Here is a 27,991-nt window from a genome sequence, read left to right as displayed (position 1 = left end):
GGAGGCTGCTGACCGTGACCCCCATGACCCCAAGCCTACCAGACACACCAGCAAAGTCCTGCTTCAAACATCTGCTCGAGACTTATGGCGTGTAGACTCCGCAGGGCCCATCTTGTGGCCAAGGTGGCCAGGGGGCCCGGGTAAAAGCACGCAGAGGCTGGTGGCCAGGAGGGGACCAGGTCTTCTGCCTGGGGCTCCCACCACCTGCATCCACTGAGGGCCAACCCGGCTAAGAGCTCACAGTGGGGTGCGGTGGGAAACGCACAGCCACTGTTCTGTCGGCAAAGGAGGCTAATTTCCTGAGAAAGGCCTGGCCTTCGCTGCCGCTATGCCAGACTCGTCCTCCCCGGGCTCCCACGGGCTGGACACAGCCGGTTACGACAAGCCCTGCGGGGTAGACCTGGCCAGCAGGCAGCCCCTTCCTGGGAGCCGTGGGCAGCGGGCAAAGGCCACAAATGCCCCGTGTCGTGCACAGGCTGGCCCCACCGCTGCATCCCTCTACGCCGGCAGAGGGGCAGGCCTTGGAGGTCCTTGTGCCCTCGCCCTCCTCCGCCCCTCCCGAACAGCAGGACCACCTGCAGCCCCCTCGAGGGCCTTCCCGCCCTCGGGCTGAGAGCAGTGGTCATGAGCCCAGCTGAGTGCCAGCGCCCTTGGCCAGCCCGCGCCCTCGCCCGCTCTCGCAGCTCCCGCGGCACCGAGTCCCTCCCGCCGCCCGCTGGCTTGGAGGAGATTTCAAAGGCACGAGACCACTCCAGGTGCGGGAGGCCTCTGCAGACACCTGCTTGCTCTTCTGTCTCACCGCTGCCCAGGGATGACAGTGCCCACTTGACGGCCTTTCTAGGTGCCCACTGCTCGGCAACATTGTGGGGGCAGCACCCTAAACTGGTACAGCAAGGCCTGGAAGAGCCTGGGACCCTGGAGCCGGCGGCTTCTCTGCTCTGGGCACTGCCCGCCGGCTCACACGCTTGCACACCCATCCCTGAAAGTCTGGGTTTTGTCAGGAAATGGTTTAATTAGTAGAGTGGAGGCTGGGAGGGTTCACGCCCGAATGCAGGCTCCCTCACCTCCTCCCCTTCTCACCCGCGATGCTGTGCGGGTGCCATGCTGCCGTGCCAAGCCTCGGGGCCAGAGCGAGCGAGACGGGGGCAGGGGGGGCCGAATCACATGCAGAGGCAGGAGCTGGAGCCTCCAGCACGCCCCCTCCAGAGGCCTCCCTGCTGCCCTGCCCAGGGCACCTAGGGCCAACACCCCCCTCGGGCAGGCTCGGAGCCCCCGGCGGGCCAGCCACCCATGGCGCTGCTTCACGCGGTCACAGGAGCCACCCCCAGCCACCCTCCAGCGAGGAGGAGAAGGGGGAGGGAACCCACTCAGCCCCTGGGCTTGTCTTCAGGGAGGCTCCAAGTCAGCCCCTTCCCCTCAACCCCCCTGCTCCCCACCCCTCCTCCTGAGGACATTGTTCCAGCCTCTCACTGGTCCCCTCCCATGCACCCTGGTCACCTCCAATTCTCCACGAAAGTCTGGTCATGCCCTTTCCTGCCTGGGCACCCTCGCTGGCTGCCCGCTGCCCTCAAAATGAAGACCAGGCCCCTCAGCAGAGCACTTGAAACTCCCCCCGAGAATCCCATCTCCCACTTCAGCTTAGATCATTGCCCTCCACTAACTCAGAGCTTTGGGACACCAACCTTCTCACTGCACCAAGCCCTCTCACCTCTGAGCCTTTGCATATGCTGTTCCCTCAGCCTGAAACGCCCTTCCTGCCTAAACCCCTACCGTGCTGACTCTGTTACAGGAGCAGTCCACACTCCCAAAAGGAAAAGCTCTCCCTGACCCATGGCCCTGGCCCCCAGCCCTCTGCATCCCGGAGAGAGGGCACATGACTGTGGCAGCACCCGGGTCCACGCTGGCACAAGCGAGGAGTGACCCACACACTGCAATGCGGGAGAAGGGACAGGCCCTGTGGATGGCCGTCCTCACGGCAGGAAGTCAGCAGCCATGGAACAAACTCCAGGTTTGAGTCACAAAGAGCCTTTTCATCTCTAGAGGTCAGATACAGATGTTGACCTCAGCCTGGAAGTCTAAAATGAAAGAACACCCTGGGTCTCCTAGCTCGAGCCAGCTTTGACCTGCTTACAATGATCTAAACTCTGCCCTCTTTGCCACGGGGCAGCTCTGCCCAGGGAGGGGGGCAGGCATGTTGTTCATTTAAAACGCCACTCGGCTAAGTCACCAGCCATAAAGCCCACCTGGGTTTCCAGCAGCGCATACAGGAACCTGATTAATGACACACACATAAAATCCATCCCAAAGAGCCATAGGTTGGAAAGAAGCAGGAAGGCTAATTGCTAATATAGGAATTAATATCAGTGAGTACTGATCTTCAAGGCAGGTGGGAACTGTAAAGCTACAGAGCGTTTCCACTTCAGGTGGAGGCCCTGGGATCCAAAGTTGGGGTGGCCACCCTGAAAGATGGATGGGGGGACCCCGGCCACACCTGCGCCACTCTAGCTTGCCATTGAACCCACGTGACTATTGTGATGTGGGAGTCTAGAGGACCCCAGAACCACAGCACAGTGTCACCTTCCCCAGAAAGCCCCCTGTGATCCAGGCACCCCCCCCCACACACACACACCCAGGCTGGGCAAGGAGTGGCTTTTGGCTCTGCTAATGCCCTATGTGTGTCTCACAGTGTGGCCTTCTGCAAACCAGTGGCCTCCCCCACTGGACCATGAGCTCCTAGAGGACAGGGGCTCCTCTTTAGGTCCATGTGTCCTGCACAGTGGCGGGAGCGTGGTGGGTCTCAATACACATTTGCCAGATAGATGGATAGATGGATGTAGAGATGGAAAAACAGATGGACAGATGGAAAGATGGATAGATGGATGGATGGATGGAGAGATAGATGGTTGATGGATGGATGTAAAGATGGATGAATGGATGGATAATTGCATGACAGGGACTCAGGAGAAACCCAAGGTCCCTGGGTGCATGGGCCTAAGGGCCACCTTGTGTTTCTGTTGCACTGAGACTTGGCATCCTGCAGGGAGAAGGAAACTGGCCCAGGGTTCAAGGTCCTGGCTGTCATGTAAGTCATACAAACTTAGACAAGTCCCCCCCTTCTCAGTGTCACTGCACCTGCACAGCGCGAACAGTCCTCCCTGCCCCGCCAGCTGTGCTGGGTTGTCCCGAGGCTCAGGGGAAATGGCAAAGCAGAAATGACCTGGAAAAGGATAAGGGACATTGTCCCCTTGTAAATGGCGTATATGTACAGGCAGACAGATCCGGCCAAAATGCAGAGAGTGCTGAGACGTGGGATTGTGCACTTGGCTTTCTTTCCCCCCTTTCAAATTTCTTTTAATACAGTTACGATGTTGTTATTTATAACAAAAAGTAAAATTGTGTAAGCATCTCAAGTACTTACAGATGGAAGCTTTTATTACGCTGACCCAAAAAATTGTTCTTTGGCACTGGAATGCAGGGACCAGACCTATGGGAACAGGGGACGGCCGAGGCAAGGAGCGTGAGCAGAGGCTGTCCTGTGGTCAGAGTGCCCAGAACTGGCCAAGGAGCGGCTCCCGCTTACTGAGACCCTGGGACCATGCAGACTCACTTTGTCCTTGGTCAACTTGACGGAGGACTTTGCTTGCACTGTGTGGCCTAGGCTTACTCGATCCAGTATTGTGCCCACTGGGGACTGCATGGCCCTGATGATAGGTGTGTGCCAGAGGGCTCATTTAGGAGGAATTCCTGGGCCCAGCGCATGCAAGTGGCTATAACAATCATAATCATGCACCCATGCGGGGAAAGTGCTCTCACCTCACAAGCACCGTGGCCAGGCTGCCCTTGGAGCACACACACCCCAGACACCCGAGAGGCACCCACTCACCCAGAAGCACTCAAGGAGCCCATATCCTCAGTGGGGCCTGGGGCGTGCAGTGCTGCCTGATTCCCAGGAGGACCACACTCAGGGAAGGGGGATGCAGGGGAGGGTTACCCAGAATGCACAAGGCTGGACAGGCCCACTGAGAGCCTTGCTTGGACCCTTGATTTTCTAAATGAGAAAGCAGAGTGGGGAGTTCACTGGGTGCATTTATTAAGCACCTACTGTGTGCAAGGCACTGACTCAGGCACTAGGGGATCAGCCTCAGGTGAGCAGATGTGGTCTCTTCCTTGAACCAGCAAGATAATTCCTTTCAAGACATTATGTCATTGCCCTCACGGTTTGTGCAACCCTGCAGACAGAGAGGAGGCTGAGGGGTGATGTTGGATGGACACTTGCAGGAGGGGGAACCGCATGGGGAAGGGCAGGGGCCAACTCGGGGAGTTAGGGGGAGGTGGTGGGAGTTGAGGCCGGGCGGGCGGGGTGGGGGCGTCAGGCAGGGCCAGGCCTTGTGGGGCCTTGGAGGCTGCCATAGGAGTGTCGCCTTCATCCTGAGGGCTGTGGGAAGGGCCTGACGCCAGCAGGATGCAGCTGCCTTCCTGGATTCATAATTTCGAAAGCAGAGCTCTGTAATGGGGGATCAGCCGGCCATGGCCAGCTGGAGCCTTGGCTCTGAGGACACTGCCACCATCCTCTCTAAATACGGAGGCCCAGCAGCCTCTGCCCCCACCCTCCAAGGTATAAAACAATTTCCTTGCCCCGGCCAGGGAGGCAGATGACCTCATTGGACGCTTTCCATCTCTCCCTTTCACAGAGAAATTACAATTTATAATTGGATGAAATCACGCGGGTGTAATAGCAATAAGAGCCGTGCTGGAGCCCAGCATTCACCTCTCCTGTGGGGACTCTGTCCTCATCTTCCCTCCTGTCTAACCCCCACCTGCCCCTTCCCAGGGAGCTGCACCCCACCTGCCTGCTCACACCTTGAGTGTTCGCCAGACCCTGGCCATGCAGGGGTGATGTCCTGTGAGCTCTTAAACCTTGCCGTTTCTTAACCCTCCTTGCTCCTGGGGAAGCTTGTCCCAAGACCTCCCCACTTCTCCCGTCAACCCATCAGCCTCCACCTGCCCTCCACCTGGCCAGCGCCTGCCCCTCTTCCTACACGCACTCCCTGCAAGGCTGGGCGCCCAGTGAGTGGTGACCCCCCGGCCTGTACTCTAGACTTGTTATAACGTGCACCCTAAATATCCTTGTTTTTATTTGTGACAGCCTCAGACAACACGCATTTCTCAAATCAGCCACCTTCGGCCCTACAAAGAAAAGGGCCCAGATGCAGCCGAGCCCATCTGGATCCAATTTCAAACCAGAGCTGACACTCTCAGATGTGTAATAAAAGCCCTTTTCCAAAGAGGGGCTCCTGCAGGGGGAATATGGACACCGGGGCACTGTGGGCCTTCAACACGCCATGCTAATGAGAGGCGATCCAGAGGGCTCAGGCTGTTTTGGATTCTGAGGAACAGCCAACCCTGCTCCCAGGTCTCCGGGGAAGGGGAAGGTGGCCGTGGAGGGCAGCCGGGGTGTGAAGCACTGACCCCGGCCTTGGTGGGGAGGCCAGGGATCCAGCTTCCCCGGTTCCCTGATGCTCCTGCTTCCCACGGTGGGGAAAGGCAGCACTTGTTCTGGAAGCCGAGGCCACGGTGGCCCAGTTGGATCCTTTGAATGACATTTAGCAAGAGGAGCAGGTGCTGGGGGAAGCAGAGCCAGCTCTGGGCCAGGCGGGCGGCCCCTGCACAGCCGGGAGCTCTCAGAACTTCATTTTTCCCTTCCCGGTCCTCCCACCCCCAGGAAAAGGGAAAGCAGGGAGCTGCGAGGAAGGGTGCTCGGCATGGCCGGCTGTTTGTTATCTGGATTTGGAAAGAGAGGGGAGAAATCCCAGATCATGGGAAAGTGGCGTTCAAGAAAACAGGTTCCTGAGGGCTGGGAGGAGAGGGGGCTGCAGCCCAGGCTGCCGGTCCCCGTGCGGCTCCTAACTTCCCTGGGCTTAACCACTTGTATTGCTTTTTGCAGGTGAGGAGGCAGGGAGTGGGTGAGAAGGACTCCTTTTTGGACAGACGAGACCAGGGCTGAAGCAGGAATAACCCGTGCCTCCACCTCCCCAGCAAGAAAGCCTTCCTACAAACAGGAGCAGCCAAGCAAGACTGAGTGCCCCCCTCCGCCCCACCCAAACATCTTCCCAAAGAGGGGCATGTGGGGCCTGACAGCTCAGCAGCGCATGTCAGCAGCTCCAGCCCCGCGGTGAACATCTGAACTCCTCAGCGGGGTAATGGACCCCCTCCTTCCCCCGGAGACACAGCCTGAGTGGCAGGAATACCGATTCTTTGGAGAGTGACTCCCTCTCAGCTCTGTCACGCAAGAACGCTCTCTGCACCAGAGCCCATTCCGCCAAGCGACTTAAAGGGATTAAAAACAACACAAAACAAAACAAAACTTGGTAAAGAAAAAGGGGTAAAAGCCACGCAGAAGCCTTTCAGAAAAGGTGGCAGCCAACAGACAAAAGGGCGGAAGTTGAAAGAGGGTGGGGAGGCCACCCTCCCCAAGGATGGGCGCCTGGCCCTAGGGCATGCCTGGAGAGCAGGGGCCCAGAACACCCTCAGGTCGTGCACAGGAGCCCCGGGGCTTCGGGGGGCACCCCTGCAGGCCCCTCACGCAAACCCCTCATTCCAGGAGGAGAAGCCAGCAGTGCCGGCAGCCTAGGGCGCGGGAGGTGCTGCTCCGGACCCGCAGCCACGTCTGAACACGAGGAGCCCAGCAGAGGGAAGCACAGGGTCTCCTCCCTGAGCCCCGGGCACCCCCAGCACCACCCAACACCCCAGGTCTGTGGTCTGCACCCTGAGTGCCAAGGCTGGTGGGCTGGAATGTAAGCACGGCCCAGGCCCACCTCGACGGAAGCGCAGCATCCAGAGCTGCAGGCGGCCAGGCTGCAGCGAAGGAGGTAAGGCGGATGCAGATGGGCTCCGGTGGCCCAGAAAGACCCAGGGGCTCCTCGTGCCCAGAGAGGGCACAGGACAGATGGGGCCTGTCCTCTACGGGCTGGGTTGAAGGTCTGCAGCTCCACCCCGCCCACCCCACACATGCAGCTGAAGCAACTGGTGGCATCTGCTTGCCAGGGGAGGGGTCCTTTGCTACCTGGTGGCCCCTGTGCTGCTGGGCTCTGCCCCAGGGTGGGTGGACCCAGGATGTAAGGGAGTGACCTTTCCTGGAGGAAAGTCCTGCCCCTCCCAGCCGTTGCCCCTTGGGGGAGGTCTCACTTTGAGCCCTTCTGAGTTCTGACCAGAGGGGGCAGCCGTGAGGCCTTGGAGAGGCAAGGCCTTTGGTGAACTAGCCACTGGCCATGGCACCTGCTGCCCTCCAACTGGAGAGGGTCCACAAGTCCCCTCCGTCCAAGGCCTTCCACTGCCCTGGCCAGGAGAACCCAGGGTGGGGTTAATCCAAAGCCACCATCCAAGGCCTTGCACCTGCCGGCCCTTAGGCATCATCTGCTCTGGCCTCCAGTTCAGCCCTTTTGTTGGTGAGAGTGGCTTGATGGGGCCCAGAGATGGGCGGTTATTGCCCGAAGGTCACACAGCAGGCGGCGGCAGCAGTGGCGTGGCGAGGTCTGGCTAGGGGTGTGTGTGGGGGTGGGGCCTACTTCTTCTAGCTTCCCAGAGGCCAGGAGGGAGGGTTCATGCCTCCCCAAACACAAATCCCAGAAACCCCAGGGCACCTCTATCGCAGCGCCCTGGGCAGGGCAGGGAAGCCCCAATTCATTACCAAGATGGAAAATGACAATTCCCCGCGCTCTTCCCCAGGAGAGGGGCTGATTTATGACGGCGCCAGGGCCTGGGACATTTGTCAGCGCCGCACTGCACGCACGCCGTCTGAGGGGGCATTAATAGCTGTGTTATTAGCCACCAGCGTGAAAGATGCCCTGCGGATCGGCTATTTACTGTTATTTATTATAAAGGCGCACCAGCCCGGCAGCGGGGCCATGAGGCGTCGTGAGCTCGCTGGAGCCCGAGCTCGGCCCCTGCCCAGCCGGCCTACCTTCCCCCATCCCTACCTACCGCCCCATCACTTGCTCCTATTCTCCTCCCATCTCCTAGGAGAGACTGGTGGGTAATGCCTGGGGCTGAGGCCAAGCCAGAGGCGGGCAGCAGCAGGCCTGCAACCCAGATATTTATGGAGCATCTGCTTGGTGCTGGGCTCTGCCTCTGCTGAGCTTCCCTCCATCCCAAGGCAGGAAAACAAAGACCAACTTACTGGGCTCTGGGGCCAGACAGAGGTTGGTTAGCACCCTGGCCCTCCAGCTGTGAGCAGTGTGACCTTGGGGACGTCCCTTTCCCTCCCTGAGTGTGCTCCCCTTTGTGCACTGGGGACACAGGCTCCGCAGGGCTGTGGCCAGCTGGAAAGGAGAGGCGTTTGTGCAGGGTTGAACATGCAGCAGGTGCTCAGCTTTGCCAGCTACTGCTACTAGTGGGACTGACCCCACAGGGCTAGAGGGGTCTGCAGACCTGCTGGTGGGCAGCCCCCATTAGATCCTGCTTGAGTTGGATACTGTCCACCATCATCCTCTCCATGCCAACCCTTTGGGAAAGGGTTTGAGAGTTCAGTGCCAGGGCCAGAGGACGTAGGCAAGGGAGAGGGCTGTTCATGGCTGCTGGAGGGTTCTCTCTGCCCTGGAGCCATCCCTTCTCCTCTCTGGGCCTCAGTTTTTCCAGGGTCCTCTACCTCCCTGATTCCAGGGTCCTGAGGGTGAGTTCCACCCTTGTGCATATCTGCCGGGTGGGAGGGAAGGGACCATCTCTAAGAAAGTGAGGCCAGCCTCTGTGCCTGGAAGCAGACCTGCAGTCGGACAGGGCCTGGTTGGCCACCCCATGTCAGAGCAGATGAGAGGAGACAGCCAGGGGTTTTCCCTGGGTTTGCTCCCTCGGGGCCTGGGGTGGCCCCACCGGGCAGCTGAGGAGGGCAGGTAAGACACCCGGGAAAGGAAAGCCTGGGTTTCCGTCCAGCTCCTCCACCACCTGCTGCACAATTCAGACCTATCCCTTTGCCTCTTTGGGAGGCCGTGGTGAGGGCACCTGTCATTATTACCTCCCAGCGTGGGGCTGACAGAGGGCCAGCCTCCCTCTTCTCTCCCACTGCCCTGTCCTGGCTTTCAGATTCTGGGGCCTCCCTTTTGGCATCCTCATTCATTCATTCATTCATTCATGCAACAGGTGTTTATGAACACCTCTGATGCCAGGCTCTATACTAGGCCAGTGAACAAGACAGAACATATTCTGACTTGTAGAAGTTTACATCCTAGTGGGAGGGCTTGACAATCAACTTGTGATAAACAACTGGGGGAGGGGAGGGATCACCCCAAGAACAGGGCCTGCACGTGGGGGATGCCACACAGCTCCTAGGGGAGCCCCAGCCCCACCCAAGCCTCTGTCTTATGATCAGTAAGCATCACCATTCCCGGTCTTTCCTGATCAGCCGGCTCCTCTCCCAGCCCCTGGCTGTCAGGATCCCGCTGGCTGCTGAGAAACCCAGCAGTGCAGAGCTAGGGCCCCCGCCCTGTTCTCTGGGCTGCCCCCCACCCAGAATAACAGCCCTTAGGCCCTCCTCCTACCTTCTGAAAAACACCTGACCTTTCCTTTTTCCTTCCCAGAAGGAATTAAGCCTCAGTCTAGGCAGCTTTACTAAAAATGCACACAGACAGACAGAAATATAGGTGCAGGAACATCTTATTAAATAATACAGAGAAAGAAAGAAACAAAATTACATGTGTCTCCTTTCATCCCCCCCAACCCCTCCTGGCCCTGAATAGTTTAATATCGAACACTGTTATCAATATAATTAACCTCCTAAGACACAATTTTAAAGTCTTGTTTTTTAAAGCAATTTGCATTCTCTGAAGTTCAGGACATCCCGCCGCCCGGCACAGCCCAGACGGCCTACGCAGTGAGGTGAACTCCAGGTACATTTTTAGTGGATTTGCGTACCTGTCTGTAATTACCACCAGTGATAACAGCTGATGCATAATGCATGCGGCGTGAAATTAGAAAAATAATTAACTTTAGGTTTTAAAAGAATCCCACCCCCTTCCCCCATGCATTACAAGTTCTCAATGGTACCAGTAGCCGAGATCAGGAGCAAAGTTGTGCCACGCAGGGTTGGAAGGGCCTTGAGGTCATGGCATCCTGCCTGAAGAAGGGGCCTCCAGTGGGCCTAGACTGGGCTGGGCAGGAGCAGGCCCGGGGCTTCTGCCTGAACGAGGGTGGGCTCGGAAAAGCCCCACTCACACAAAAGTCGCAAGTCCCCCTCCTGCCTGCAGTTCACATCTCCTGGACCTACAGCAGGCCCTCTGCTCAGCACCCAGGGCAGTAGATCGTTTATGGTCCCATTTTACAGATGAAGGCCTGAGACCCAAGGCCACTCTTGGTTTGTGGAGCAGCTGAACTGATCCCAGGCAGGCCTTCTCAGGGAAGGGGCTTCCTAGAGGGGAGCTCTCCCCAGGCCTCCGTGAGCACCAGGAGGTGGAGGCTGGCCCCCCTGCCTCTAGGCCCTCCTCCCTCCATGTTGCTTGTAGCTGAGCCCCGAGAGACAGTGTCAGCTGGTGGAGGAGAAAAATGCGGGGTCCCTCATTGCTTTAAACAAAGGTTTGCTGAGGACCCATCACAGGCATGGAGGTGACCCTGCTCTGGTGGAGCTCTCAGCCCGGTGGGGAGGTCACTGCTTCCTGTGGGGCAGGGGTTCTGCTGGAGCTGAGAAACTGCTTCCGCCCCCAGTCTGCCCTGCACACTTCGCTCCTGCCTCGGGCCCTGCTCTGCCAGTAAGGACCCGAGGGCCTGGCAAGGTTTAGGGAAAACACAATGAATGCTTCTTGCTGAAGGGAGGGACTGAGAGAGTGCACAGAAAGGGGGGGGGAGGGGCTTCCCTCTGTCTGAGCTGTGGCCCTCTTGCCCACTCGTGTCTGCCCTCCCTCTTTCTGAAGTTCAGCCAAGACAGGCGGGCGGCCGCCCTGAGTGGGTCATAGGAGGACCTTGGGGTCCCTCCCAGGGGCAGGGTGGGGCAGCCCTTCTTTCCAAAACCTCCAGGCCTGTGCCGGGCACTTCACACAACCCCTCCCTTGTCATCTTCCCAGAAGAGTGGGGTTCTCAGCAACACGTTACAGATGAGGAAACGGAGGCCCAGAGAGCGTCACTGGAGGTCACACAGCTGAGGACTGGTGAGGTCAGATTCAAACCTAGCCCTGGTGTCCTCTCCCCGCTTCTAGTCTACACGCCTCCTTCTCGGGGTCAGTGCCACCTGGAATTCTCTGATTCCCATAGTGGGGACGGAGACTGTACCTGGCACTTCGGGGGACGCAGCATCAGGACAGCCTCACATGAGCTGCCTTCATTGGCAAACAGGGAGGAAGGCCAGGACTGGGAGGCAGGGGGAGGCCTATCCAGACTTCCCTCTACTGCCTGGGATGCCCAGCTCCCTCCTGCCACGTGCCCCCACCCCTGCTCAGCCCCTGGTGCGTCATGTCTAACTGTGCCCCACTCCCCAGAGCCTGTGGCGGTAGATGCCCTCTCCTATCCAGTGCGCCAGGGCCTGTGCTGGGCCTGGGTCCTGCAGCTATCACCCTGCCCTCACTCTGACTCCCCAAGAAGACCCCCCCAAAGAGGGCCATTGGTCTCTGGCAGCCCCAGCTTGATGGGATTTGGGAAAGACAACGGGGCAGAGTGCCAGGAGGCCAGGCGTCTCCAACAGGGAGGCACCTCCATCCAGTTGGCAGGTATTTACAGATATTACTCATGTCCGACTACCACCAGTCAAGTGCGTATGGGAAGCAGAGCCAGACACAACTTGGGAGGCTTCATGGAGGGGGCGTCCAAGCTGAGGCCTGGGGGGTGAGCAGAAGCTGGCCTGGCGAAGCTTGAGTAGGGAAGGTGTGTTGATGTTCAAGAAGCAGGAACAGCACGTGCAAAGGCCCAGAGGCAGCACAAGGCAGAGCAGGCTTAGGGTCAGTGCTTCTACCCTAGCTTGGGGGGACAGGGCTGAGGAGGCACAGCTTGAGGTTGGGGAGAGCCAGCATCACAGCAATGACAGGGAGTCTCTGCCACGAAGCAGCTTGGCCTACAGCCTCCCCGTCGACCCTGGAGGCACAGCAGGGGCAGGGGAGTAAAGAAAGGGCTTCTGGATTGCAGAGGAAAGAGACAAGCAGTTAACACAGAGGCTAGACCGGTGTGCCTGGAGCAGTCAGAGAATTACAGCAGCTTTTAAACCTCATGCACTTACGAGGGTGTACTTTGCAGGTATTACCTCACTGAATGCTCAGTAGTGAGCTCCCCTCTAAGGGGAACTTGATGACTACATTCATAGATAAGGAAATTAAAGCTCAGAGAGGGCAAGTAACTTCCTCAAGATCTCACCGCCTGGAAGAGGGTGAGGCAGTACTCGAACCCAGGTGTCTCTGTCCTAGATGGCAGGAGCTAGCGACTGATAGAAAATGCCAAGGATGACGCCCCAGGTCACCTCTCGGCTAGTGGGGGTCTGGATACCTCTAGTCTGAGCCATCTCACTGCTCCTCTCCCCCACTTCCATTGCACACCAAGGATCCGGCTGTCAGTCATGGAGCTGGCAGGTCATAACTCACAAAATGCTGAAGTCTGAGGGATTCTCGCAACAATGAAAAGTGACCCCATAAAAGACGGGCGATTTACCGGGTTTAATTTGATGGCCACATAAACCATCAAACACAAAACAAGGGAATAAAAGGGCCTCGTGGCACCTGGGCAATTAAAGGGCTCCTCAGGCAAGGCATGCTGTCTTCCTCCCCACCCCAGGCCCCTCCCTGCCTTCCTGGAGCCAGGGCTCAGCATCGGGAGGCCTTGGGGAAGGGGGCGGCAGGGGAGACTCAGCCAAGATGGATGAGGGCCGCAGACAGGGGAAGAGAAAGGCCTTGGGTCCCTGCCTCCCAAATGCTTCTTGGTTATCCATCAGGCATCTCTGAAAGGTGTAATTTAGACTCTATTATGATGCCGGGGCCTCTGGAGGCTGAGGGCTATGGCCATGAGCTGAGCGGGCACTGGGAACTGATGTTCATGCCAGAGAAGGCGGTCTGGCCTCGTCTTTGGCCTTAACAAGTCCGCCCCCTGCTCAGGGCACTGCTCCGGAATCTGTGCGCCCAGGGCCCAACAGCATCCCTTGTGCCAGGACTCAGAGGAGGGTGTGCGTCCTCTGGCCAGATGCTGGGGGCCTGGGCAGAGGTGCTCCTGGGCTCAGACCTGACCCCTGAGACTGAGGCAAGGTGGCCTTGAGCAGGCCTGAGGCTTCCTGTCCCCAGCACCTGCCCTGGCCCTGCCTCTTTGCTCATAAGCGTCTTGAGACAGGACCTCCAGGCTCCATAACCTTCATGGCTCTGGCTTTGTGCAGAGGAAGGGACAGATGTGCAGCTGGAAACCTGGGCTGGCTGTGACCTTGAACGGGCCCCTCACCTCTCTGAGCCTCAGGCTGCTCAGCTGTAAAATGGGACCGAGGACCTGTGTGTATGTGACAGGTGGGTGCAGATACAAACATGTGCCTGTGAGGGCGTTGGGCAGGGCCTGGCCAGAGGGTTGCCCCTTATGCCTGGGTTTATCCCTGTCCAAACCCACTGAGAGCCGGGAACACATGTGAGGGAAGCAAAGACCACCTCCAAGTCCCAAGGGGCAGGGGTGTGAGTGGGGTCATGACCCACAGACTAAGGGCAACCTCCAAAGAAGCATCAGGAGTAAGTAGGCAAATGTCCTCAGCCCCTCAGGCCAGCTGCAGCGGCTGGGAGGGGGCTTGAGCTGGCTTCAGAGGCCCAGAGTGTTGGTCACAGTCTCACCAGTCCCCCTTCCTCCCAGCTTCCCTCGGGACCTCATCCCCCTCTGGCTCCTTGCGCAGACCCCGTGCACCCCTCCCCCTCCCCCTCACTTGCTTCCAGCCAGATGTCCTCGGCTGGCCCTCCACCTGCCTTTGGTCCACCTCATGGATAAAGCTTCATTCCGCTAACAGGCCCTAAGCAGAGTTAGTGCGTTAGCCACGGGCAAAGCCTGAGCTCCCTCCCCAAAGGCCTCGGAGCTGCCGGCAGCCTGGGCAAAGGCCCCTGTAATGCAAATGGGGCAAGAGTTGAGGGGTCGGCAGGGAGCAGGGCAGAGGCATTCCCGCCTTGCCTGGCACCTCAGCCGGCTCCCTTCTGTCCTTGAGTGGTCACTGATGGCAAGCCACACCAGGCCTACACAGCCCACAGGCCCTGCCCTCGAGCACCCGAAATTTAGTCAGGGACCTTAAAACACTAGTCACTAAATAGTGCAACCCGCAGCCCACAGAGATGGGCACGAGATGCAGCACCACAAGCCTAGTGGTCAAGATCCTGGCTTAGGTTCTTCTTCACCACTTATCAAGTGGTCTCGAGCAAGTTAACACCTCCGAGTTTCAGTTTTTTCATCTGTTAAATGGGAATAAAAAGGGCACTGACCTGACATTTGCTGGGAGGATTAAATGACTTAAATATTCATAAAATTCTAGGTGAGACCTTTATTATAGTGTGAGCTACTATCCCATCAGAATAGAATCCCAAGTGGCTAGAACACAGGTTGGCACATGGTAGGTGCTCAATAAAGACATGTTGAATGGCTGGATGGACAGATGCATGGATGGATAAGTGAGTGAGTGGGTGGGTGGATGGATGGATGGATGGATGGGTGAGTGGGTGGATGGGTGAGTAGATGGATGGATAGATGGGTAAATAGGTGAGAGGGTGGATGGATGGGTGGGTGGATGGATGGATGGATGGATGAGTGGATGGATGGATGGATGAATGGATGATGGATGGATGGATGGATGGATGAATGGGTAGATAGATGTATGGCTGGGTGGATGGATAGATGGATGGGTAAATAGGTGGATGGGTGGATAGATGGGTGGATGGATGGACAGACGGATGGATGGAGCAGAGGGAAGCTCTATATGGCATGAGGAAGACCTAGCAGAGGAGGAGACGTTTGAGCATGGTCCTGAAGGGTGACGAGCAGTTTGCTAGATGGAGAGGAGCAGTCCAGGAATAGAGAGGGACAGAAGGAAGAAGGGTTTGACATGGTTGAGAAATGGAGACACAGGGTCCCTGGGTCATGGGAGTGAGGGCGCCACCGTCTCATTCAGTGAGTGGGTCCCAATTCTGCTCTGCACACCAGGGCTGCCCTCCAGGCTGTGGCCTCAGCTCAGGCTCCCAGAGGCCATTGTGTCTCACACTGAAAAGTGTTTGTGAACCTGGAGTTATAAAGCAGACCTTTGCCGGCTGCATGAACACCACTTCCCCACTGAGGTTGAAAGATAATTTCTCTTTAATTGATTTTTTTACCACTATGAACAGTAACGTAATATGAGAAAAATCTACACTGCAATTTTTCCACTTGCGAAAACCAAAATTACACCTTGCAGACAATTCCCTCAGAGTGTGGACCCCTCCCTCCTTTTATTTGTTTCCTGTCTTTAAATGCAAGAAAACAGATATATATATTTTTCAAAATAGCTGAAAATTTCGTGATTTAGGACGGGGGCAAAGTATGGAATAAGTTCTCACGTTACGTGGAACACAGTAGGAAGGGCACCGCTGATAGAAAGAGATTTCTGTAAAGCCATGGGAAAGCAGTTCTGTTGACACCTCATTCTTCTGTCTATAAGATGCACAAGTGCAAACAGGACATGTTGTTTTAACACCAGACGATGAAGCGCCCCACTTTCCCCTGCTCGCCAGTGAGGACGCTGGCAGATTCTTTCTGCAGGTTCTAGTGACGCCCCTCCCCCACCTCGAGCTCACAGGCCTCGCAGAAACAAGCTTTCCCTTCAGTCCCTGGTTCCGAGCCAGAGAGGGATACGAGATCCCTGTTCCAATGAGAAATGGTGGCTCTAAATCCATCCCATCAACACTGAGCAGCCACTTTCAGCATCAGCCATAAAGACTGGCTTAGTGTGGGATCTTGAAAGAAGAGACTGAAACTGCAGCCCGGCTCCCAGTAAATTAACGTCACGAGGCCCACGGCCACGGTCCAGGAGGGCCAAGGCCACGTCTGTCTTGTTCACGGGCAGCATCTTTGCTCCCGCTGAGATTAACGGTAGCCAATGTCATTAGAGGCTGACCTCAGCCCGAGCTATCACCTGTGATGTAAACTTGACATTTGGAAGGGCCACGGGGCATGCACCTCGAGGTCTGACCTCTGCCCCGTGGCCTCGACTGCAGCCACCCCTCAGCGGCAGGTGGGTGGACACCCGACTCGCTCTCACCGCACATGTCTTGTGCTCCTTGCAGGTGTAGAGGCTGCAAGTCAAGTGGGGCCCGGCTCCCCCAGCCGTCCACCATGGTGGTGGCAAACCCCACGGCCACCGCCACCACCACGCCCACCGCCACCGTCACGGCCACCGTCGTGATGACCACAGCCACCATGGACCTGCGGGACTGGCTTTTCCTCTGCTATGGGCTCATCGCCTTCCTGACGGAGGTCATCGACAGCACCACGTGCCCCTCCGTGTGCCGCTGCGACAACGGCTTCATCTACTGCAACGACCGGGGGCTCACCTCCATCCCCGCCGACATCCCCGACGACGCCACCACCCTCTACCTGCAGAACAACCAGATCAACAATGCCGGCATCCCCCAGGACCTCAAGACCAAGGTCAACGTGCAGGTCATCTACCTATACGAGAACGACCTGGACGAGTTCCCTGTCAACCTGCCCCGCTCCCTGCGGGAGCTGCACCTGCAGGACAACAACGTGCGCACCATCGCCCGGGACTCGCTGGCCCGCATCCCGCTGCTGGAGAAGCTGCACCTGGATGACAACTCCGTGTCCACCGTCAGCATAGAGGAGGACGCCTTCGCCGACAGCAAGCAGCTCAAGCTGCTCTTCCTGAGCAGGAACCACCTGAGCAGCATCCCCTCGGGGCTGCCCCGCACGCTGGAGGAGCTGCGGCTGGATGACAACCGTATCTCCACCATCCCACTGCATGCCTTCAAGGGCCTCAGCAGCCTGCGGCGCCTGGTGCTAGACGGCAACCTGCTGGCCAACCAGCGCATCGCCGACGACACCTTCAGCCGCCTGCAGAACCTGACCGAGCTCTCGCTGGTGCGCAACTCGCTGGCCGCCCCGCCCCTCAACCTGCCCAGCGCCCGCCTGCAGAAGCTCTACCTGCAGGACAACGCCATCAGCCACGTGCCCTACAACACGCTGGCCAAGATGCGTGAGCTGGAGCGCCTGGACCTGTCCAACAACAACCTGACCACGCTGCCCCGCGGCCTGTTCGATGACCTGCAGAACCTGGCCCAGCTGCTGCTCCGGAACAACCCCTGGTTCTGCGGCTGTAACCTCCTGTGGCTGCGGGACTGGGTGAAGGCACGGGCGGCCGTGGTCAACGTGCGAGGCCTCATGTGCCAGGGCCCCGAGAAGGTCCGGGGCATGGCCATCAAGGACATCACCAGCGAGATGGACGAATGTTTCGAGGCGGGGGTGCAGGGCGGAGCGGCCAACGCCGCCGCCAAGACCACGGCCAGTGACCGCGCCTCTGCCACCACGCCCCAGGGCTCGCTCTTCACCCTTAAGGCTAAGAGGCCGGGGCTGCGCCTCCCTGACTCCAGCCTCGACTACCCCATGGCCACGGGCGACAGTGCCAAGACCCTGGTCATCCACGTGAAGCCCCTGACGGCGGACTCCATCCGCATCACGTGGAAGGCCACGCTCCCTGCCTCCTCCTTCCGGCTCAGCTGGCTGCGCCTGGGCCACAGCCCAGCCGTGGGCTCCATCACGGAGACTCTGGTGCAGGGGGACAAGACAGAGTACCTGCTGACGGCCCTGGAGCCCAAGTCCACCTATATCATCTGCATGGTCACCATGGAGACCGGCAACACCTATGTGGCCGACGAGACGCCCGTGTGTGCCAAGGCGGAGACGGCCGACAGCTACGGCCCCACCACCACGCTCAACCAGGAGCAGAACGCCAACCCCATGGCGGGCCTGCCCCTGGCGGGCATCATCAGTGGCGCCGTGGCCCTCGTCTTCCTCTTCCTGGTCCTGGGGGCCATCTGCTGGTACGTGCACCGGGCCAGCGAGCTGCTGACCCGGGAGCGGGCCTACAACCGGGGCAACCGGAAAAAGGACGACTATATGGAGTCGGGGACCAAGAAGGATAACTCCATCCTGGAAATCCGCGGCCCCGGGCTGCAGATGCTGCCCATCAACCCTTACCACAGCAAAGAGGAATACGTGGTCCACACCATCTTCCCCTCCAACGGCAGCAGCCTCTGCAAGGGCACGCACACCATCGGCTACGGCACCACGCGGGGCTACCGGGACGGTGGCATCCCCGACATAGACTACTCCTACACATGATGCCAGCACCCGGCTCCTGCCTCCTCCTGGTGTGGCGACTGTGTGGCTTTGACCAGCCTGCTGCCATCTGACAGAACAAGGAAAAGAAATTCCACGATGACTTTCCCATCAGAAAGCAGAGTTTGGGGAGGGCTGACAATTTTGTAGAACACAACAGTGAAAAAAATAATTTTTTTTAAGGAATAGAAGGCAGGAGGGGGATTTGACATTGATGAAGACATAATTTATACCAAATTATGCCAGGTGGGGAGGAAAAGACTAAAAATAATATCGCAGGAAGGGTTGGGTCGGGGCTTTTATTTTTCCTGAACTGGAAAGATGCTACCTGTGCACCGTCTGTGTATGCCTCATGCTCTGTGCAGGGCCGTCACAAAGGAGCCATTAGAGAAGCAGCCAACACGCGCAGCCCCCGTGCAGCTCTCACTGCCGGCTGCTCACTGGAGACGACATGATGGAAGGTTTTCAGGCTCCTCACAAAGGAGAGGGGAAGAAAAGATGTTTTGCTGTGGAGATATTGTCCTGAAATCTCTTCCCTGGTTCTTTCCATGCCATTTCCCTTACAGATTTGCAGAAATAGCGCGTCTTTCACTGCATTCTTTGAACAACGATGTAGTTGATTAAAAAACAAACTTTCTTTTTCCTATACTGAAGCCCTCCTCAATTCCATGCACCATAGTCCATGGAAGCACCATGGAAGCTGTGGCTTTTCCAGGGCTTGGAGGTGCATCTATCTACCTGTTTATCTTTATGTCGTGTCTCTATCTATAGATGGGTAGATAGAGCCACATATACAGCCCTTACCGTACTTCTTGGGTCAGTTCGTACAATTTCTTGAGACAATAGAGTCACGAAAATGTTGCTTTCTCCTAGAAATCATTGAGTAAGTAGACAAAGTGTGTTGGGGATGGGAGTGGGGTGGGGGATAATGCTGTTCCTAAGGGCGGAGGCATGTCTGTCCTGGCTGGGTAGCTGGGGAGACCCTGGGCAAGGGGTGTTTTCAGTTCAGTCAGTCCTATCTCAGGTTGGCCAGAGCTGGGCCAAGCTCCTTTCTGATATAGAGAAGAGCTTTCTTTGACTTCCAGTGTCCTCATCTCTCTCCCCCTACACCCCCACAGATGCAATCACCTCAACAGCTACTTCCTGAGCATTTACTCTGTGCAATGTGCTTCCTCCAGAGACAGGTAATTGGTGCAGAGACTTTTTTTTTTTTTTTTTTTTTTAAATATCAGCTGATTAGACCTAATGGTTTCCATGGCTGCTCAAACAAAGCCCGGAAAAAGACATGAAAATTCTCAGAAAAGCCCTAGGAGACAGCACGCCCCCCAACCCCAGAATGCAGAACACCCCACTGTGCCCACCCCTGGGATGCTGCTCTTAAGAGGGAAGACCAGATCTCTCTAAAAACGCCAGCCTCCAAACGGGTAGTGACTGGAGCCCTCAGAAGAGTTAAGATTTTTTTTTTCCTCCCTCTGGAATCAATGTTGCCATCATTTATCAACTGACAGTGCTGTTTGGCGAGCCATGAGATTAAAACGATGATGAAATAATGACAGCAAATCTGGAAAGAAGAGAGGAGTGGTGCCTGGGGTTCTGATATCTCCCACATTCCAGCACTCGGGGAACTCGGGTCACCATCTGTCAAGGTGCCAGTTGTCCTGCGCCCAGGAAGGGCGATGTCAAAGGAGAGACGCTGTTCTGAGGGCAGGGAGGATGAGAGGGGTCCAGCTCCTGGCCGTGGTGTTTTCAAAAGGCCTTGACTGCTTTGACAAAAGCCAAAGACAGGAAGAGAAAGATGAACGGCAGTCACAGGGCTGCTGTGACAGGCCCGGGGTCCAGCCATTTGCTGGACCTGAAAAGATGCTGCTGGCCCCTCAGGGAAGAGGCTGGGCTTGAAAGAAATGGACACAACAACCACGTGAGCGAGGTGGAGAAGAGGCGCGGCTCTCACTGCCAGGCTGGATGGATGGTCTCACCAAGGGGGGAACCCCAATCCCCAGCTCCAGGGAGAGGCTGAGGGTCATGGACACATTTCATTCTAGACTCAAGCTTTTTCCCTTTTCCCACCTGAAGCATTTTCTCATACAATGAGGTCAGGAGAGAAATGTTTCCAAGGCTGGGACCGTGTAAAGGTCACATCCGTGTAAAGTTCGCCCTCCCTTTGGCACCCCCCAGACACAGGCGCATTCCCCACGGCTCAGGGAGGAGCAGAGGGGCCTCGCTAGCAGCGTCCAGGAGGAGAGGGTGCACGAGGGTGTGGGGCACTGGCTGGGGGTCAGAAGTTCAAGGTCTCTGCTAGTTCTGAAATGCAGTTTCCTCCCCAAGGCACCACCCCTGTCTTTGGCCAGTGTTCCAGGAAAATCGGTCCCAGCCTCCCCACTTCCAACCCCCAACCCCTGCTGCCAACATGCTTGGTCCCCTGCTCTCACTCTTCATCCTCCTTTCTCTTCTCCCAGAGCCAGGCGGGAGGTCAGATCATCCCCTTAGAGGCTAAGAAGGCATTTGGGGAACAGCAGGTGGCCCTGTACAGGGAGGGCTACAGGGGAGACCTTGCAGCTCTGAGAGCCTGCCTGTGCCAGCAGCGCCCTCCAGGCCAGGCCTGGGTGATGAACTTTCCTGCCCCGTAGCACAAAGCAGGCCCAGGCAGGCCTGGGCCTGAGGACACATCAGTCTCCTGCTCTCGCCTCTTACACTAATGGGGCTTGGGCCCCACCTCACACCAGGGGGAACCCGGGCCCTGCCTGCCTTGCTGCAGGCATCCTCCTGCCAGCGTAAGTGCTGAAGATAGTGGAGACTCAGCCCAGCCAGGGCCTGGGGGCGCCCCCTCTCATCTTTTCTGCCCTCAGCATCCCAACATCTTTCCAGCATCCTTTCTAATAAGAACAAGCCTCCAAATGTCTGCTGTCTCATGGCCCCCCAAGCCAGGGATGGGGCCTAAAGGCAGGTCCACTCTGAAACCCCATCCCTTCCTGGTCCAGGCCCTCTGAGCCAGCCATGCAACATAATGAGAAAGGATGTTCCAGGGCACCCAGCCTCCTCCACCCCCTAGAAGCACGTGAGGACACAGGGCTTGGGCCACCACTTCTGTCTAGAATCTCCCTCCTGTGGGCGGCCAACCTGACCCTTGCAGCCTCTAACTAGCCAGAACAACCTCATTGACCTCAGCGTTGATGAGTGTATTTTGTGGCATTTAAGGCAGGTTTCAAGTTAAAAAAAAAAAACTCATGACACTTCTTTGGTTAAGTGGTTTACCCTTTGTGGTAATTAGATGTAGTGATTGGAATCTCTTTTCTATTACATGGCAATTTTCCTTTAAATTTCCCCTGAAAAAAAAAAAAAAAAGGAAAGAAGGCAGCAGGGCCAGGCGAGTCATTTGCATTTTGCGAATGAGGCCTCTTGTAAGCTCAGCTCAGGCGTGGGGCCCAACGTATGGAATGCTTAAGAGATTACTAAGAATAAAATCTATTAATTAGTCATACTCAATTCCGCAGACATGATGTGCATCAAAAGCTTCTTTTCTTCCCTTTTCTCCTTCCCTCTTCCTGCGGCCTCCCACAGAAGCCTCCATCTTCTCTAAATTGGCTCCTGCTTCCTGGACCACCTCCCATTAACATGGCGGCTGCATGGCTGACTAGGGGGCCTCTGGGGTTTGGGGGTCGGAGCTGGGGCACCGGCTCCTACCCACTCTGGGTGACGCTGGCAGGGGAGGTGACAGTGGCTGGGGGACCCAGGCTTCCCCACCCAAAGTCCAAAGCTTACGGCTGTCTGTGCCTCTTCCTTCCTCGACGGGCACCGGGCCTCCTCCCCGCTCCCCTAGGGGTCCAGGGAAGCCCACCAGCCCCAGCAAAGAGTAGAGTGCGAAAAGTCAGGGAGAGCTTCCAGAGAGATGCAGGGAAAGCAGGTTTTGCGAACCCACAGCCTCTGCCTCTGTTTCCCCTTCTGTAATGTAGGGGTGGGCTGAGGCCGGGTCTAGCTTCACCCAGAAAAGATGGGGGCTCCAGAAGCCAAATGGGGGCTCCCCCACCATCTGCTGATTCTGGTAGGTTCTGGTTGCCCCAAGGCAGGTGATGGAGGCCCAGAGTGAGAGGGACAGGCCAGGTGAGGGATCCTGGGGGTCTGAGGGGGCTGACTGGGCAATGTGCCAGGATTGCATCTGAGCCCCCCTCCTTCACCCCCTCAGAGCTGTGGAGCAAGGGGAGGACACCGCCACCCACCTCCAATGGCAGCTCAAGTCCCAAAGCCAACCCACTCCAGAAATCTGCTTCCTGCTGAACGTGCCAGGGAGGACGGGGCTTCTGAGCCTCGCACTTATGAAAAATACAACAAGGAAAATTGGATGCGGCAGACAGGGAGCAATGGAGTTGGGAAGGCAACCAGGAGGGAGCTGGGGCATTTTCTGGAAGGAGGGGCCTCGGGGCGCATGGCAGCCTGAGTCCCAAGGGCCAGACCACATTCTCAGGACCAGGGCTCAGGCGGGGTCAGCTGGGGGTGTCCCCTGCGCCCATGTCCCCCATCACTCAGATCAGTGCAGGTGACAGGCAGCGGATGCCTGGCTCTGGATCTGCGCCAGGGTGAATGCTAACAAGCAATTCACGGCCCTGCACAGGCCTTCTAGAATGCAGACAGAGGAGGCATCTTTTTTCTTAAGGAGGATAAAAAGGCTCAAAAATGAAAATCATTACCGTTTACAAGCAAGCGAGTCTGCTAAATTGATTAGGAGAGATTAAACTCCTTGGAGGTGAAAGGAAAAGGGGATTTTTCGCATTTTTTGAACCTGCCCCCAGTGGCCAAAGGCAAAGCAGGGATTTTTCTGGGCCTGGCTGGTGGGGAGCTGGGGTCTCTGAAGGCTGACACCACGCGTGCCCCAGCGCTGGCTCCGGATATGCTGGTTGGACAGAGCCTGGGCTCGAGCTCGGGGTGGGGCGGGCAGGGAAGCAGTCCTGCCTCCATCGAGTGCCGTGCGCAGCCCCTGGGACGAGGTGGGGGTGTTACGTGGCCCACACAGGTCACTCAGAAGCTGCCCTGGCCCCCAGGCAGAGACTCTGCCCCTGCCCTCCAGATTCCATCTGCCTTCGGGGTGAAAAGCTAGGGGAAGTGGCTGGGCTAGTCCCTTCGTGAGTAGGACTCTAAAGCCATGAGTCCTTCTGCTTCCTTTCTGTTCCAGGGTGGGTCTGTCTCTGATCCATTCCCTGCAGCCAGTGAAAGGGAAATGGGGCCAACGGTAAAGGGAAAACTGAAGTCAGGGAAGAGAAATCTGGCCCAGCAAAAAGAATCAGGCAGTGTGCTCTTTGTCACTGGCCGCATTCAAGCACTTGATGGGGAGGTGGCAGATATTTTCCTGCCTAAGCCAAGGCCTGGTTCTTTGAGAAGATCCTGGTTCCCACTCTCACTTTACCGTCCCTGAGGACCCTTTAAGGAAGATATCGAGAGATTGCTCAAAACGACCAGTGTCCCCTGAACATCGCAGGTCAGGGCTATCTCACAGCCAGGCCACCCAGCCCAGTCAAAGAATCGGTTTTGCCACCAGACAGCCTGCAAAATCCCCATCCTCAGTGTCTAAGGGGCACCGGGAGAGGACGTGCGGACACGCGCCGCCCCATCTAGGAGTCTGGACAGGCAGGGAGCACAGAGGGTGACCCACCACCCGCGCTGGCTCTCTTGGGGCCGCTAGGGGGCCACCTCCCAGGCACTGCAGCTCCCCGTCCCAGGCTGCCTCCTGGCCATCCTCAGTGCCAGGACCCGCGCCCCCTGAGCTCCCACCACCATCCCGCTGGCTGTGCTCCCAACAGCAGGCTCACGGCTGCCGGCTCAGTGCACCCGTCCCAGCCAGGCTGATGGCTGCCTGGGGCACTTTTCACTCTACATTTTTAAGCATTTACCATTTCTTTTGAAATGTTCCAAGTAGTTGCCTGAAATATCCACATTTGCTTCTTTAAAAACACTCAAGAAGATTCCCTTGGCTCTTCATTCTCCCTCCCTTTACTTCCTCCCTCCCTTTGCATTTTTAACACACTGTTTTTCTCTAGTTTTGGAAATTCTATTATCACTGGGGTCAGGCCCATTTTTCTCACGTTAATATGATTTCCAGGATTGCCCAAGACCCCACCCCACCTCCCATGCTGCAGGGGCAAAGCCCACCTTTTCCCACATCTCCCCTGGGGACATCATTCCCCGGGGCAGATCTTCAGCCGGTGGGTGGGCAGCTGCTGCCTTGCTCCCCACTGGAGAGGCTGGCAGGCCAGGGGCTTTTTGAGACCACTGTCACTGCCCCTCCCACTTGTGCTGGGAGGGCAGTGTGGGCATACTGAGGGCACAGGGGGTCCTGTGGGGGGCTGACCCAGCCCCCACTTCCTGGCAAAGCCAGTCCCTGTGGCCATCGGAGCTACCACGGTGCCATGGCCCCTGTCCTTCCCACTCCCACCCACCTGAAGGCCCAAAAGTCCAAGCCCGGAGAGTCCTTGCAGGAACGTCTTTGCTGTCACCGCCCCTAAATCTCTTTTACAGCAGTCAGGGTTGACGGCCGCTCGGGCAAGATGCCAGGTCCCTGCGCTCCTCCGCGCTGGGTCACTGAGGCCCAGCACAGGGCGCGGCACACAGGGGTGTCACTCATCTCTTCCCCCCTCCTTGCTTGTCCCTGGGGCTCAGTGCAAAGGGCCCAGGCGGGTGTGTTGGCAGTGGCCTTCCTCTCATCCTGCACCCACCCCGCTGGCAGCCTGGCCCCAGGAGGGGCTCCTGCTCCCTGAAGCATCTCACTCCACCCTCCCTCGGACCCGCGATCACCAGCTCTGAGCCTGATGGGGAAATCCAGCCACTTGGCGAGATCTGGCCGCCAGCCGGGGTGACCCGGTTCCCCCTCTCCGAGCCAAGCCTCAGGTGGGTGATGAGGGGGGCAGAGAGCTGGGTGCCCCCCCCCGTGTCTGACGCTTCTGTCGAGAGTCCCCGCACCCGAGCCGCCCACCTGGAAGAAGTAACAGGCTTTCTTCTCAAGACGGAGGGAAACAAATGCAACACGAGCCAACAATCAAAGCCACAGCAGACACGGGACTGCCACTTGCTCATCTCCCAGGAGCCAATGTCCAGGGTGCCTCTCACCTGCCCTGTGCAAAGGACATGCTTGCAGAGGGTCCCAGAAACCACCCACCTCTGGCTGGTCCCGTTTTCAAAAGGTTCTGTGTACCCAGGAGGAAGACACACAAAACTCTGAAACTGGCTTAGATATTTTTACCCGACCCAGAACACCACCTGCCTGCAGGCCAGCGGCCTCAGCTGAGATGCCCACCTGGCATCCAGCTCCTGAAGAGATGCTGAGAGCCGTGGGGAGGAAGCAGAAGTGCCCAGTGTTTAGAGGTTTGCCATCTGAGAGGGAGAGAAGCGGGGAGATGGGGTTGAAGGTTGGGGACAGACAGCTGCAAGGCTGCGAGCCAGGGAGACAGTGCAGTTGTGTGACTCTGCTGGCTGGAGCGGACGCCCCCTAATTATGAATGTCACAAGGCGGGTGTGAACGCAGAGGCAAAGGAGAAAAGTAAACTAGAAGAAACCCCACGCATAAGCCCTGCGGAGCAAATGTTTTTAACCACCACCAACAGCAATTCCCCTTCCCAGCGTTTAAAGGTTACTGTATCTGGTGAGGTGTGGAGTGCTAAAGCGCTCGCTCGGGGGCCACCCAGCGCTGTATCAGCAGAATCCATCCCTGGCGCCTGGGGAGGAAGAGAGCAGGGAGGGGTCCTTAGCCAGACCCTGGTGAATGCAGGGTCTGCTGCAGAAGGTGGATGCCCGGCCAGCCAATGGCATGGGGAGGACGGGGCTGTGAACAAGGTCCCTTCTGCCAACTGAGGGACCCCTGCTAGGGGCACCCCTGGCTTTCCTTGAGCCCCTGCCCTTTCCTACCTGCAGAATCAGCCCAGTGGGGCCATCTGGCCACCTGCTCCTTGTCTTCTTCCTTTTTCTCTGAAGGGCAAAGCAATCTCGGGGGTCTGAGTGACGGGACCAGTCCTGCTGCTGCCTGCTGCCATCTGACACCTGGCTGGCTGACTTGGCCTGGCCCCGGGCCCACCTGCTTCCCTCCCAACCTCACCACCAGACACACAAACACCCACCACGACAACAACACAAACCAAAGTGCACTGCGAACCGCCCTTGGGCCTCCTTCTTGTAGGTGCCTTGAAACTTCAGTGTTGAGATGAATGTGATGAACTATTTGGTCCTATTTTCTGTTTGTCTGTTTTCATATAAAATGTCCAAGTCCACTTTCCTTGTCCTTTCTTGAAATAAATAGAAAGATTTAACTTTTACAGTCCTCTCGGCTGCTGACTCTCAGCTCGGCGGCCCAGCGTGCCAGGGGCCGGTGTCTGTCACCCACGTGGTCTCGGCTGCCCACACCCCCTCCCCAGGCTTCGCCCCGAGGGTCAGCCCCGCTGTCAGGGTCCACTGGCACAGAGGTGGTGGCTGGGAGGGTTGGAAGCTCTGGGTTAGTATATTCCCTGGGCACCATGGGAACCAAAATAATGATCCTGTTGCAGGATGGAGAAGGGACTTCTGGCCCCATTCCACGGGCCCCAGGGTAGGCGACTGCCGGCTAAAGGCAGACTCCAAGAGGGTTTCCATGTGGAGATGTATTAATCAGAGCCATGGATTATCTTGTAACAGGCTCCAGCAACCACGTGGGCACCCAGATAAGACTGGCACCATACGGGTGCTGGGGACACGGCTCTTCCTCCGCTTGCCTGGGTCCCGCCACCTCTGACACCCCTCATCCCCTAGACGCACCCACCACATTCACAACTCTCCAGGCCTAGCCTGATATCTCACACTCCAAAGAGGGGGAAAAGGAAAAAAACTTATTTTCCATGAGAACAATAGCAGTTTCTGCTAAATTTAACATATAAAATAAGAGCTCATTACTTCTGCCTTAGATCTGATTTCACATCTGGATACGAGTTAATGAGCTTTTCCTTATATTCCAAGGAAGCAAAGTTATTTCTGGATGTGCCTTGGTGGCAGGTGGCCTGGCCGGGGTGACACGGGGTGCTCTGACCCCACAGGTGCCCCTCGCCCCCCCATCCTCTTCTCTTGGTCCTCACTGCCGGCCCGCTGGAGGCAGGAGCAGCCCGGAGATCATTCCAAAGGGCGGCTCGCCACATAGGCTTCGGGGAAAGGACCGAGTCTGTTTCCCCAAACTCTTCCTAGGGCCCAGCGCACAGTGGGTGCTCAGGAGGGCTGCCTGCTCTTCCTCACCTGACACTCACCTTTCTAGAACCTGATCAGCCAGCCAGTCAGTAGATATTTACTGAGGGCCTACTATGTGCTGGGGCTGGGGCTGGGGCACCCTTCCAGCCTCATGGAGGGGGAGGGAAGGATGCTCACGGACAAGATTGGGGTGGGGAGGCTCTCTGGGAGCCAGGTCTCCACTGAGGGTGTTTCCTCAGATGAGAAGGACTTGCAGAGTAAGGGAGAGGGCCTGCCAGAAGCTCTGAGGCAGGGGGCACAAAGGCGAGTCCGATTCTGTGCCCCCTCTGGAAGACTCCGCTTCCCCCATAAGCACAGGACCCATCTGCTGGGCCCAACTCTGGCCACACCGAGTACAGTTCACTCCCCAAGCAGGCCCTGCCTACCCAAGCGGGCTCTGGGTCTGTGCTGACTTCTCCGCCGGGTGCCCTTGAGGGCCCTTGAAGGTTCAACCCAGGCATTGTCTCTGGAG

At 57.4% G+C, this 27,991-nt stretch overlaps 2 protein-coding genes across 3 annotated transcripts in view; one reads left to right on the top strand and one right to left on the bottom strand.

The window, feature by feature from the left end:
* Window positions 1–19,172, top strand: part of FLRT1 (fibronectin leucine rich transmembrane protein 1) — a 77,061-nt gene extending 57,889 nt beyond the window's left edge. Inside the window, exons 2-3 of the mRNA XM_057552944.1 lie at window positions 5,945–6,869; window positions 16,224–19,172. Coding sequence (XP_057408927.1) covers window positions 16,273–18,297 — 2,025 coding nt within the window. The 5' untranslated portion in view covers window positions 5,945–6,869; window positions 16,224–16,272 and the 3' untranslated portion in view covers window positions 18,298–19,172. The remainder of the gene's footprint in view (window positions 1–5,944; window positions 6,870–16,223) is intronic.
* MACROD1 (mono-ADP ribosylhydrolase 1) overlaps window positions 1–27,991 on the bottom strand; it is a 152,829-nt gene that overhangs the window by 92,610 nt on the left and 32,228 nt on the right. The gene's annotated exons all lie outside the window — the stretch shown is intronic.

The sequence above is a fragment of the Balaenoptera acutorostrata genome, chromosome 9, assembly GCF_949987535.1.
Source record: "Balaenoptera acutorostrata chromosome 9, mBalAcu1.1, whole genome shotgun sequence".
Taxonomy (NCBI): Eukaryota; Metazoa; Chordata; class Mammalia; order Artiodactyla; family Balaenopteridae; genus Balaenoptera; species Balaenoptera acutorostrata.
The sequence above is the reverse complement of the archived record's forward strand: the minus strand, read 5'-3'. Positions and strand labels throughout refer to the sequence as shown.